The sequence below is a fragment of the Grampus griseus genome (assembly GCF_964374135.1).
Source record: "Grampus griseus genome assembly, chromosome: 1".
Taxonomy (NCBI): Eukaryota; Metazoa; Chordata; class Mammalia; order Artiodactyla; family Delphinidae; genus Grampus; species Grampus griseus.
The window spans coordinates 165,831,783-165,843,983 of NC_139017.1; the positions used below are offsets into that span (position 1 = coordinate 165,831,783).

The 12,201-nt window shown below is 53.1% G+C and overlaps 1 protein-coding gene across 4 annotated transcripts in view; it reads right to left on the reverse strand.

The window, feature by feature from the left end:
• The window catches only part of EPHB2 (EPH receptor B2), a gene marked incomplete at its 5' end in the record, with an annotated part of 186,390 nt that extends 184,755 nt beyond the window's left edge, over positions 1-1,635 (reverse strand). For all 4 annotated transcript variants that reach the window (XM_082654407.1, XM_082654410.1, XM_082654408.1 and 1 more), the window contains one exon: positions 1,575-1,635. In XM_082654407.1, the coding sequence (XP_082510533.1) occupies positions 1,575-1,635 (61 nt within the window). The remainder of the gene's footprint in view (positions 1-1,574) is intronic.
• Positions 1,636-12,201: the final 10,566 nt, after the last annotated feature.

The window sequence follows — 12,201 nt, forward strand, 5'->3', positions numbered from 1 at the left end:
CAGCTGCCTCTGTGCCAGAAACTACGGCTGCCATCCAGGGACACCCCTCCACCCCCTGAACTGCGGTCACTAAAGCACTCATTACTGAGAAACTAAAGTTATAGCACGGGATCCCCCATTGCGCCTTTTGCAGAGGCTGCAGCCTCCATGCCTGGTCCAATCAGGGTTTTTTTTGTTTTGGTATTTTTGGGGTTTTTGAGCTGCAAGAAGGAAAGGGGCTTCACATCATCCCCAAATGGCCCGAGATGAAGGTACCCCTCGGTCCTATGGTGGCAGAATCCTGGAAGAGGTCACCCTGTTTAGGGACAAGAAGACCCAGCAAAATGAACAGAGCACAAGCTTCAGAGACCTGAGATCCCCATTCTATTTTTATCACCCAGTGACCACAGGGTGAGACACTGACTTTTCTGAGCCTTAGTTTCCCTTTCTACTAGAAGGAAGTAAGATTCATACCCACCTGACTTTCGTGGAAGACTTATTTTGGGGAATCCGACAAAATTGTGGGTGGGAAAGCACTTTGTAAAGCTTAAAGTATCTTGTCAACTGTGCAGCACGTTGTAAACCACAGTACTTTGCATATAGTGCAAAGTACTTCATAAACTGTAAAGCTGTTTGAAAACTGTAAAGAGCTGTACACATGAGAACCATTATCCATATTCCTTTCTTGCCCTACAGGCTCGTCCATTTCTGGTGGACACACCCAGACCCCACTAACTTTCCCTCCAGAGCAAGCTGGCTCAGGAGACTTGGCAGCCACCCTGACCCCTTGAGGGTCGGGTGGGACCAACACACGAGGCTATGGAGAGACGGCCCAGAGACCCTGGCCAAGGCCAACACATGGCAAGAGCATCTGGTCCGGCCCTGGCGGCAGCTGGAGAGTTCCCGGGGCTCCAGCGGCCACTCTGAGCTCTGCCGCCAGCGGGGCGGTGGCCGGCAGGGGTGCCCGGAGACCCCGCGCAGCTAAGAGATGCCCACGGACCCATCCCCCCCGTAGTCCTCCAGGGAAGGGGACCCCATTGTAAGCCGCGGGCGATGGGCAGGCACCAGAGCGGGGGTGCTGGCGCGCTCACTTCCACTCTGCCAGTCCCCGCTCTTCGGGGCTCCGACCCCATCCCGGGGGCGCGGACCGGGAGCCCCCACCCCAGCCAGTCGCGGTGCCTTCCTCCCTCCGCTCCCTGCCAAACTTTCCAGCCCCAACTGCGCGCCGGGCCCCGCGGCCGGCGCCCCTCCACCCCGTGCCGAGCAAGGCCAGGCCCGCGCGCAGGGGGTGGCCGGGCCGGGGGCGGCGAGCGCGCGTGGGCAGCCCCCGGCCCTGGGCGGCGCTCGCCGGGCTGGCTACAAAGCCTCCGCAAGATGGTCCCTTCGCCTCCTCCTGGCACAGTCAATCAGCGCCCGCCGTTCCCGGGCGCCCGTGGGGCCCGCGCCTCCCGGCGCGGCCGGACACACCTCCCCGCGGCCACCTGCGCCCGGCGCGAGCCCCGGGGCAAACTTTGCGGGCCGCCGGGCGGAGGTGGGCGCCGGTGGCCGCTCATGCCCGGCCGCTCCCCGCCCCCATCACCCGCCCGCCCGCTCACCTTCCACGGCGGCGAGCAGCGGCAACAGCAGCAGCGCGGCCCCCAGCCTCCGCAGGGCCATGGCTGCGCTTCCCGGGGCCTCGGGCCGCGGCGCCGCGGGGCCCGGGCGGCCCGGGCGGGAGCGCGCGCCCCGGGCTCGGGGGGCCGGGGGGAGCGGCGAGGCGCGGCGCACAGACAGCCGCCGCCACCGCGCAGCCAGCAGAATGAGCCATCCAGCCCGGGCAGAACGGGGACCCGGGCTCCGCCAGCGCTGGGCGCGGCCCACCTGAGCCGCGGGCGCGGGGGGATCCCGGCCGGGCCGCCGCTCCCCGCGCGCGCCCGGGACCCCAGCTGGCCGCGCGCGCTCCTGGAGCCCCAGCCCCCCGCGTCCTCGGGGCCACCCGGGGGCCTTGCGGGCGCTGGAGCGCGGAGCTGTCGCGCGCTCCGGCGACTGAGACGCCGGGCTCCCCCCGCGCAGCAGTGGTCTCTCCCGGCGCTGTGGCTCCTCCAGATAAAGCAGCGATTTCAGCCCAAATGTTTCTGAATTTTTATTGAATGCTGCAAAGCCGGAGAGCGTCTGGCGCGGCTGACAGGGGCAGGGAAAGGGGACCCTGGGGGAGGGCGGGGGAAGGGGCTGCCCAAAGCGGGGCGGGCCCTACCTGTCAGGGCCGGGAGTGCCACCCCCTCGCCTCAGCCCTGCCACCCGGGTCCCTGCAGCTCCGAAAGGGACCGAACTAAAATGAATGAAAAAAAAAGGGGGGGGGGTGGAGATGGGAACAAAACAGGCGTCTTTCCCAGGCGCTGGGGCTGGGCTGGGGCCTCCGCCTGGGAGAGTGGGCCTTGGCGCTAACACTGGGGCCTGGGGTTGGGGGGTCACTCTGGCAGGGGCGGGCCGGGCCCTGGCAGGCAGACCCCAGGCCTACCCTCCCTGCCTTGTTCTGAGCGAACCCACCAGCCCCTCCCTGTAGCCCCTTCTGTCTGTACACTGGATTTCTCTCTCTCTGTTCATCTTGTTCCCAATGCAGTTTGGGGGTGGTGCAGATGGGGGGGTGTCTCGGGAAGCCACCCCCGCCCCCATGGAATGGACCTGTCTGTGCAGCTATGGTTTTGTGCTGTGGTTGTCCCTTCAGGGAGGACACAACCCCTTGTTCCATCCCTGCTCTGACAGTCTTCATCACCATCATCATTAAGGGCTTTGCTGAGGCTGATGGTGGCCGAGCTGCAGGGGGGCTACAGGAATCACCCAGTCAGGGCCTCTGGCCTTTGGTAGCCACACTCCTGACAAACAAGACTTAACCAGGAGCTTCCTGCCCTGTGGAGTGGGTGTAAGTGCCCAGTGGAGGAACAGACGGTTGAAATTCAATCGATGCCACCCGGACCTCTCCCATCCCTTTGTCCCACAATCTATCAAAACGTCCCAGCAATCCCCTCCCTTCAGGCCCACCCTACAGTTCACACCAAGAAAAGGATACCACAGACTCTGAGACCCCATTTAAGGTTTGGAAAAGTGGGTCATCTTTAGAAGCTTCAAGGGTCCAACTGAAATGGGCATCATCCTGGAAGGCCCCCAGGAGGAAGTGGGCCAGGAAGGCTGGGAGAGACTGCCTGGGAAGCAGACAGAGCAGAAGTGAGCAGAGATAGGAAATGAGGTGGGGGATTGCCCCCTGTTAAGCTTCAGACTCCTCCTTGGCCAGGGTCAAAATCCACTGGGGTGTGGCTGGCCTTTATTTTTAGTCCCTGCTTCTCAGACTTTTCAGGGAACCCAGGGTTTGAGAGACCCTGAGCTTGACCCATCCTGGGACAAGACTCCCTCTCCTGGGCAGAGAGGCTCCAAGCTATTGCACTCGTCAGTGCCAACATCCAGGTGCCCCACCCCTTCCCAATTCAAGATATATTTTGTGAGCACCTGTTATGTGCTGGGGGGATTCAGCACTTCTGTTGCGTTTCTATCCCCTGGGGCCCTTGTCCCCATTTCCCCACCCCATTGGTATTTCCCTCTGATTCCAACTAAGAACAGCAGTGGCATTTGTTAAGGACCTCGTACCAGGCACTAGGCTAAGCTTTGTTTAGACAGTGTTCCCCTTAATCTTTCAACCCTATGAGGTAGGGGCTCACCTTTTCAGTTGATGAAATTGAGGACCAATTTGTCCAAGGTCACACAGCAAGTCAGAGCTGGGATTTAACCCCAGGCCTGTCTGACCCCAACACTGATTCCCCCCTTGTGCCTTTCATGGACACAAAGAGCTCAGCGAGTCATTTGTCGATTTCCCACATCCCCTTTTCACAGGTAAGGAAGCTGAGGCCTAAAGAGGGAAGTGACTCACTCAACATTATATAATTAAGTGGACATCAGTCCAGGGCATTTACCTGGCTAAAAAGAAAAATAACGATAATAATCAAATAAAGCCCCCTTCTCTCCCATCTTTTTCTCCCTACACATTATTTTATTCCCCATTTGGGAGCCCAGAGTGTGGCTGGGTTTTGCAGTCTGGCGAGGCCCCTCCTCACTGGTCTCTGTGGCAACTGCCTTCAGCTGTGCCTTTGTCCCAGCTGTGCCCTCCCCCTGGTTGTCCTCTCCACGCTAACGGCTTGGATTTGCCCCCCCAGCTACCACCAAGAGCTTTAATTGACATTGGCCTCACCCCCCTCAGACTGTTTGCACTTGTTATCTGTTTCCTGAGAGATGGTTAGCCCCATGCACAGCAGCCCATTCATTGCTGGTGTCTCAGATTGTTTGTTTCTAATTTGCATCTTATCTCTACCACCCCCTTCAGACTGGGAGCTGCCTGCAGGCAGTGCAGGGACTCTGAACAATATACTCCCGGGGCGGGAGGCCCCAGAGAGCATCTGACCCGATCCCCTCCTCAGCAGAGGAAGAGGCGGCTTAAGCTTCATTTGTCTAATGACAACAGCTACTCGCATTTGCAATCACGCTTTAACAGTTTACAAAGCAGTGTTCACACCCATCAACTCGACTGATGCTAATTCAACCAGCCTATCCTGCCAGCCAGCCTGGCAGCAGTGGGAGCTCCACTTTTCAGAAGGGGAAACTGGGGCTCAGAGAGGGAAAAGAGTACTTGCCCAAGGACGTATGGCAAATTTGGGGTGCAGCTGGAACTAGACCTTCAGTGACCTGACAGCGTTAAATCAAATTTGATGAATAAACATTAATGGGGCACTTCCTACAGGCCAGTTACTGGAGAGGCAAGGACACAGCTGTGGACCTGCCTGACAAGGCCCTGCTCTTTTAAAACCTACATTCTGCTGTGTAAGACCTATATATGGACAAGATAATTAAGATAAGGATAAGTGCTAGGAAGACAAGACAACAGGCGATGGGACAGTTGGTGACTGAGAGGAGGGGGATATTCTAGCCAGGGAGATCAGAGAAGGCCTCTCTGAAGAGGGAACATGAGAGCTGAAAGCTGGATGACAGGGAGTCCACCATGTAAAAGTGCGGAAAAAGAGTTCCAGGTGGAAGGAACTGCAAATGCAAAGGCCCTGGGGTGGGAATATACAGGGTACCTTCTAGGAATAGCAGCTGAAGCATGGCAAGCAATGGGAGTGTGGAGGAGATTAGGTGTCGGAGGAGGAATATGATTGTATTTTAAGCACAATGGGGAGACATAGAGGATTATAAGTAGAGAATGAACTCATCTGAGGTAGAGGAAGCAGTATGAGCGTGGTTCAGCAGGGCCTGCGGGCAGCATGGGTGCTAATCTGTGCCGCCATCCTCCTGGTCTAGGGGGCTGGCTGGGCCTCTGTACCCCTAGACTGAGACTCCAGGGTATGTCCATGCCCTTCTCTAACTTGCTGTGTGAGCTTAGGCAGGGCACTCACCCTCTCTGGGCCCCACTTGCTACAAATGAAAATGCGGGCATTGGCCAAGGTGGTTTCTCGGAGGCCACTTTCAGTCCTGACTCCCTCAGTGTTGTGGATTCAGTGGGGACAGCAGGACCTGTGTCCTCATCTCAGCCATACCAGGGGATGCTAATGTGTTCTGGGTCCCCTCAGCTTTCCCTGAGACCTTCATCCAGAGGGGCAAGGTGGAGGGGCTTCTGAAAGGGAAGTGCATTATGCTGAGTGACAGGCTGGAGAGAACATAGAGGTCACCTTTCAGTGTACCTAGGTCTCTGACTCCCGTCCCAATGCTCCTTCCCTGCCCAGGTGCAGGACTGATGCAGGCACATGGCCAGTTGTGGGTCAGACCCACCTGGAGCCAGTGCCAGGCCAGGGGGAGTTTCTTAGTAGAGACTTGGCTCAAGTTCTAGTTCTGCCACTAGTTTGCTGTATGACTTCAGACAGGGCCCTTCCCCTTTCTGGACCTGTGCTGGCAGTCACAGATCTACCCTCATGAAGCTCAGGGCCCAGCACTGTCCAATAGAATACAATACAAGCCCCATATGTAATTTTCAATGTTCTAGCAGTCACATTAAAAACATAAAAAGAAACAGGTGAAGTTAATTTTAATATATTTATTTAACCCAATATATCCGCAATATTATTGTTTCAACATGTAATTAATGAACTATTTTACTTTTTTTTCTTCATACTAAGTCTTTGAAGTCTGGCGTGTATTTTATATTTCTGCATCTCTCAGTTTACCCCCTCCACATTTCAAATGCTCAATAGTCACATGTGGCAAGTGGCTAGTGGCTACCATATTGAATAGCATAGATTTAGACATTGACATCAATAATTACCCAACGGAGTGAAAAGTGCTCTTTTATAAAGACTGTTCAAACCTTTCAGGGACGCAGAGAAGGGAATCACTACCTCCACCTGGAGAAAGACGGAATGCTTCCTGGAGGAGGTGACAGTTGAAAGACAAAAAAATCTTATTGACAGCTAATATCTTTCCTCTCCATTTTGAGAAAAGTTTTTCTACCTCGTGATAAAGGTAGCCCATGCTCATTGGTAAAAGGAAAGAAGATACAGAAGAGTTAAGAAGGGAAACAAAAACGACCATAATTTCCCCAGCCTGAGAGGCATTGTTAATGTTTCAATCCATTTCCTTTCAGGCATTTTTTTAGGCACAAGTATTTTGCATATAACTATAATCTTGCTGTATGCACAGTGCTGCGTCCTATTTTTTTTCCCCACCTAGCACTGTAGAGCGAGCATCTCCCTGGGTTGTTAAAAACTCTCATGCGGGCTTCCCTGGTGGCGCAGTGGTTGAGAGTCCGCCTGCCGATGCAGGGGACACGGGTTCGTGCCCCGGTCCGGGAGGATCCCACATGCCGCGGAGCGGCTGGGCCCGTGAGCCATGGCCGCTGAGCCTGTGCGTCCGGATCCTGTGCACCGCAACGGGAGAGGCCACGACAGTGAGAGGCCTGCATACAGCAAAAAAAGTAAAAAAATAAAAAAAAATAATAATAAAAACAAAATAAATAAAAACTCTCATGCAACACTATTGCTATTGGCTATGTACTATTCCAGGGAAGGACTGGCCATAAAACCTTTGTGCCTTCCTGCTTCACCTAAGGGTGCCTGCAATCCCAGCTCTGCTTTGGATGCCCCTCTGAGAACAGAGGATGCAGGGATTGGTGCAAGGAGCAACCAGGAGGGTCAGGTGCCCTGAAAGCCATGCTGTGCTTTATGCCTCACTGCCAGTCCTGGGCTTTTGTGGCTTGGAGCTGGAGAAGGCTGGGCTGGGCTGCAGCTCCGAGAAGCCAGTCTCCCCACTGCCACCTGGCGGTCCTGGAAGTGAATGCACCCTCCAGGAGCGCAGCACCACCCAGGTGGCCTGTGTCAGGAGGTGCTGGGGTCCTGGGTTTCCACTTTTTTTAAAAAATAAATTTATTTTATTTATTTATTTTGGCTGCTTTGGGTGTTCATTGCTGCACGCGGGCTACTCTTCGTTGCGGTGCGTGGGCTTCTCATTGCGGTGGCTTCTGTTGTTACGGAGCATGGGCTCTAGGCATGCGGACTTCATTAGCTCTGGCACTCGGGCTCAGTAGTTGTGGCTCACCGGCTTAGTTGCTCCGCGAGCATGTGGGATCTTCCCGGACCAGGGCTCGAACCCGTGTCCCCTGCATTGGCAGGCAGATTCTTAACCACTGTGCCACCAGGGAAGTCCCCTGGGTTTCCACTTTTGACCCCTGGTCTCTGCACCACTTTGTGAACAGCCTTCTGCAGTGGAGGGCATCTGAGTTTTTATTCTGGAGTAGGGCTTCCTTCCTGCTCTCATTCTGAAGGGTTGTAGCTTTGGAGAAAGACTGCCCAGGTTCAAATCCAGCTCTACTTTTTAGGAGCCTTGTGACCTTGGGTAGCTACTCCATTTTTCTGTGCCTCAGTTTCCTTATCTGTAACATGGGATAATAATAGTCTATCCACCACAGTAAGTGCTTGATGTTTTAATTATTTGATGTCAGAGGGAAACTAAGTGCAAAGTATAGAGGGTGAATCTTATTTAGTCTCATCCCTTTTCTCTAGATCTCTGCTACTAACCTTCCAACCCCTGGAAGGTTTTCCTGAAACTTGAAATCTCCAATTGAGCTACTTTCCTGCTCAAAAGTCTTCAGTAGCTTCACGCTGCTCCCTGCAATAAATACAAATGCCCTAGCCTGGCATTCAAGGTCCTCGGGAACAGGACCCAGCTCAACTTCCCAGTCTTGTCTCCCAATTTTCACCTTCAGGTCCCCTTTGCTCCAGCCAAACCGTCGTCCTCAAGACTCCAGGGGCATCCTCCATTTTCCCACCTCCACGCTCCTGTCATACTCAGCTTCACTTTGGACCACATTTTCCCCGTCCTCCAAAGACCTCATCACATACCACCTCCTCCAGGAAGCCTGCCATAGATCTACTCCCCGACTCCAAATCTCCACAGCAGGCTGATGGCACACGTCGATTTCCTTTATCTTGTATTCTTGTAAATCGCCTCCTGGGATGGAGAGAATCTGGGCTTTGGGGTTAAGGGAGGTACTTGTTCAAATCCTGTGTGATCTTGAGCAGGGAGGATACTTAACCTCTTGGAGCCTCAGTTTCTTTCTAGGTAAATGGTCCTAATCCTTACAGGTTTGTTATGAGTGTAGAAGGAGAGGACACAAACAACACACCTGCCACCTGCAGATACCTGTGAGACGTTAGCTCCATTCCCTGCTAACTTATGGCCCCTCTAGACGGGAAGCTCCTTTGGGGCAGGCTGCATCCTGTTCACCTCAGAATCCCAGAGGGCCTGGCACATGTGTCCTGTGTAAGTGCTCGCTATAGTGAATCGAAACTTCTCTCCCACCAACACAAAAAAAACCTTCTTGGCATTGGAAACAGGTGGTGAAATGCTATTCAGTATCCGTGAGCCATGGGAATTACCACTCAGAACCACAGTCACTTCCTCCTGGGAGCTGGGAGGGCCCGGATTATCCAGCTCGTAGCCGAGGGTCCTAGAAGGGGTGTTGTTCTGGCTTGCAATGGGCAGCCTGTCTCCACAGCCTGTTCCCACCCATCATCGCTTTGATCCTTACAACAGTCTAGTGAGCCGGGAAGCCCTCCCCATATTATGGTGGAGGAAACAGCAGCCAAGAGAGGATGTGACTTAGCTAAGGTCACTCAACAGACTAGTGAATGTTGGGCGTGGTGCCAGGTGTCCTGACCCCCAGATAAAGACCCTTTTGAGGCTGTTGCTATGGTGCGCCACCAGATTAAACGTTAGGAGGCCTGAGTTCAAGTCCCGATGCCCCCATTTACTTTCTTCATGGCTTTGGGTAGCTGTGTCACTTCCTGAGCCTCCGTTTCCTTGTGGCAAGGGGCCCTGTTGGGAGCTGAAAGGAACCGGGAGATAGGAATTGCTTCTGGAAACTGTGGAGTGTCGTATCCAGGTAAAAGGTTGTTACAGTTGACCACCAAGCCTGATACAGGATGCTTTGATCTTTGCACCACATCGGGAGTACACAGGGCTTTTATGGCTGCTCGCCTGGTCGGCTCTTTCCCAATTTGCCTCTCTCTTGGAGTTTGAAAGAGCTGTTTTGATAGGTGCCTGGCAACAGGGGTGCAGTAGGGTGGGGCTGCTGGACAGGCAAGCTGGGTGTGGCCAGGAGAAGGCATTGAAGGCCAGGAGAGCTGCCCCCTTCCAGAAAAGGCTCAGAGTGGGATGGGCACTGGGGTTGGGGAAACCCACAGAAGGGTAAATCATTCTTTAAGGACACTTGTACGTGAAAAGAAGAAGTCATAGAACCAGGTGTAGCTGAGCTCTCCAGTATAATATTGAAGTCCCATTAGGACAAAGATTACAGCTGGTTCATATTTAAATAGGACCAGGCACAAGGAAGTGTTCTAGAAGCTTTTACCAGATGGATGAGTGGATGGATGGATGGATGGATGGATGGATGGATGGATGAAGAGGAGGGAGGATGATGACAAGCAGGCAGGCTTCCAGGAGGTGGTGACATATGAGCTGGGAAGATTCTCTGGATTACAAGAAATTGACTCAGGAGTTTTTGGAAGGACACATCTGGCAATCAAAAAATAGGAATCTCTAGTCTATGATCACGTGTTAATGGAACGCGGGCAAAAGACTCAGGAGGCCTGAATGTGATCTGTGATTATTCAGAATCTAAGGCATCTTTAACCATTGAGATAATGATAGCAATAACAATAGCTGCAAGGGGCTGTGCTGAGCATTTTATAAATGTTGTCTCATTCACCCCTTGAAAGAGTCCCTCAGCATGCTTGCTTGAGGCATTGGCCCCCTTTCTTCTCTCTGCAGCGTATTCCTCTCTGCATGTACCTTGACTGCCTGACTGTGCTTCTCGGGAGAAACTGGGATTGGTCCAGCCAGCAGCTCAGCCCAGGGTGGGCACAGCATTTATGTCACCCCATGGGTCCCTGGTCAGTCCAAAGTCCTCTGCCATTGGGTATCATGGGAGAGGGAACAGCGCTGCCCAGGGTCTCAGGTGGGTTGGGGCAATGTCAGGATGAGAACTCAGATCTCCTGGTGATTTTCTATCTCTGGGCTGGGGTGAGAAAAGACATCTGGGGTCCAGGAGAGGTTCTGAGAAGAGGGAAGGAGAAGGGGATTGAAGCAGTGGGCCTGAACTTCCCAGCCTTCCCAGACTTCTCTTGGACACACTCTGTTCCTGGGAAGAGGGCCTCAAAGTGCTGTGCCTCAGGACAAGTGTTTGATATTGGTGATGACAGAACCCTAGAATTTTTAAACTCGGAAGAGCCTGACATCAGCTTCTGCACCCCTCTCATTTTATAAATGAAGAAACTGAGTCCCAGAGAAGGAAAGTGACTAACTCAAGGTCACACAGCAAGTTAGTGGGTGACAGTGGTGAGGTGTTCTCTGGGCTATGGAGCCGACTTGGCAATTGGCCTCAGACTTCCAACCATGGAGCTGGGACGAGAAGCTCAAGGCGAGTCCAAGGAGACCAGGAAGGTGGTTTTCATCTTTCTAGCACCATCTCGAATGCTGTGCAGAGCTCAGCACTGTAACTGCCTGAGTTGGCATTGGAAAGTAGCCAGTTTGTCAATTCTACACATTAACTAATAGTCTATTATTTTCCTCTGGGATTAATGTTTAAATACAAATAGCATGTTTTATCACACAGTTGAACACTTAACATCCACCGATGGCTGATCTCTGAGCAGGGGCCAGGCCTTCCGTCCTCCAGTGGTTCAAGGGGCTCAGGCAGCCCCATGGGAAGGCAGGCATGGGGGTACACGTAGGAGCAGGTTTACACCTCTTGTTCCAAAGTTCCAATTCTGCACCTTACTCATGATATATTTGGGAAGGGCGAGCAGGAGGGTTGGCATGAGGGGACAATGGTTGAAAATCAGGAGCCAGTTCTCCTTGCCCAGGACATTTTCCTCCACTTAATTAATATCACAAAGGGAAACTGGGTCTGCATTGGATTGTGGGGATTATGCAAATGAAGCCATGGAAAGGGAGATTTCTGAGCTCCTGGTTGTTCTGGCTGTGTAAAGGCCTGTCCAGAAAACACCCACAGAGGCCGGGGCTGGCACTAGGGCCATGGGGGAGGCATTTGGAGGGACCCTGACTTAACAGGGCCCAGGCTGGGGCCAGAACTTCTAGAGGGAGTCTGGGAATAGGTTTTCCTAGCCGAGAGGAGCTTGGACTGGTCACCCTACAGGAACTCAGCCATAGAACCCAGAGCTTAGTTCTTCCTCTCCAAGAAGACAGAAAGGGTGAGGACTTTGGAGTCAGAACTGGGTTCAAATCCCTGCTCTGCTACTTACTGGCTGTGTGACGCTGGGTGAGTCATTTCACTCCTAAGCCTCGGTCTCCTCATCTGTGAAATGGGGGCAATGATAGCACCCTCATAGAGTTACACAGAGTTGATGTAAGGATTGCATGAGATAAAGTCCATTAACTGCCTGGGATGGCTCAATAGTGCCAACTCCGCCTCCTCCTCCACCTGCTTCATGTGGGATGACTAACAATAGTTCATGTAATATAATAGCATCAGTAATATAAATAATATAATAGTATAACATCAAGCTATATGTTATACACACACATATATATTTAATATAACAGTGAAAAATAATGTAACAGTGAACACTTGAAGAGCACCTACAAGAAGTGGGGACTGTTCTGAGCTCTTTATACGCATCAGCTCATTTAAGGCTCACAACAACCCTATGAGGTAAGTAGTCATACACCCATTTTATGGATGAGGAAACTGAG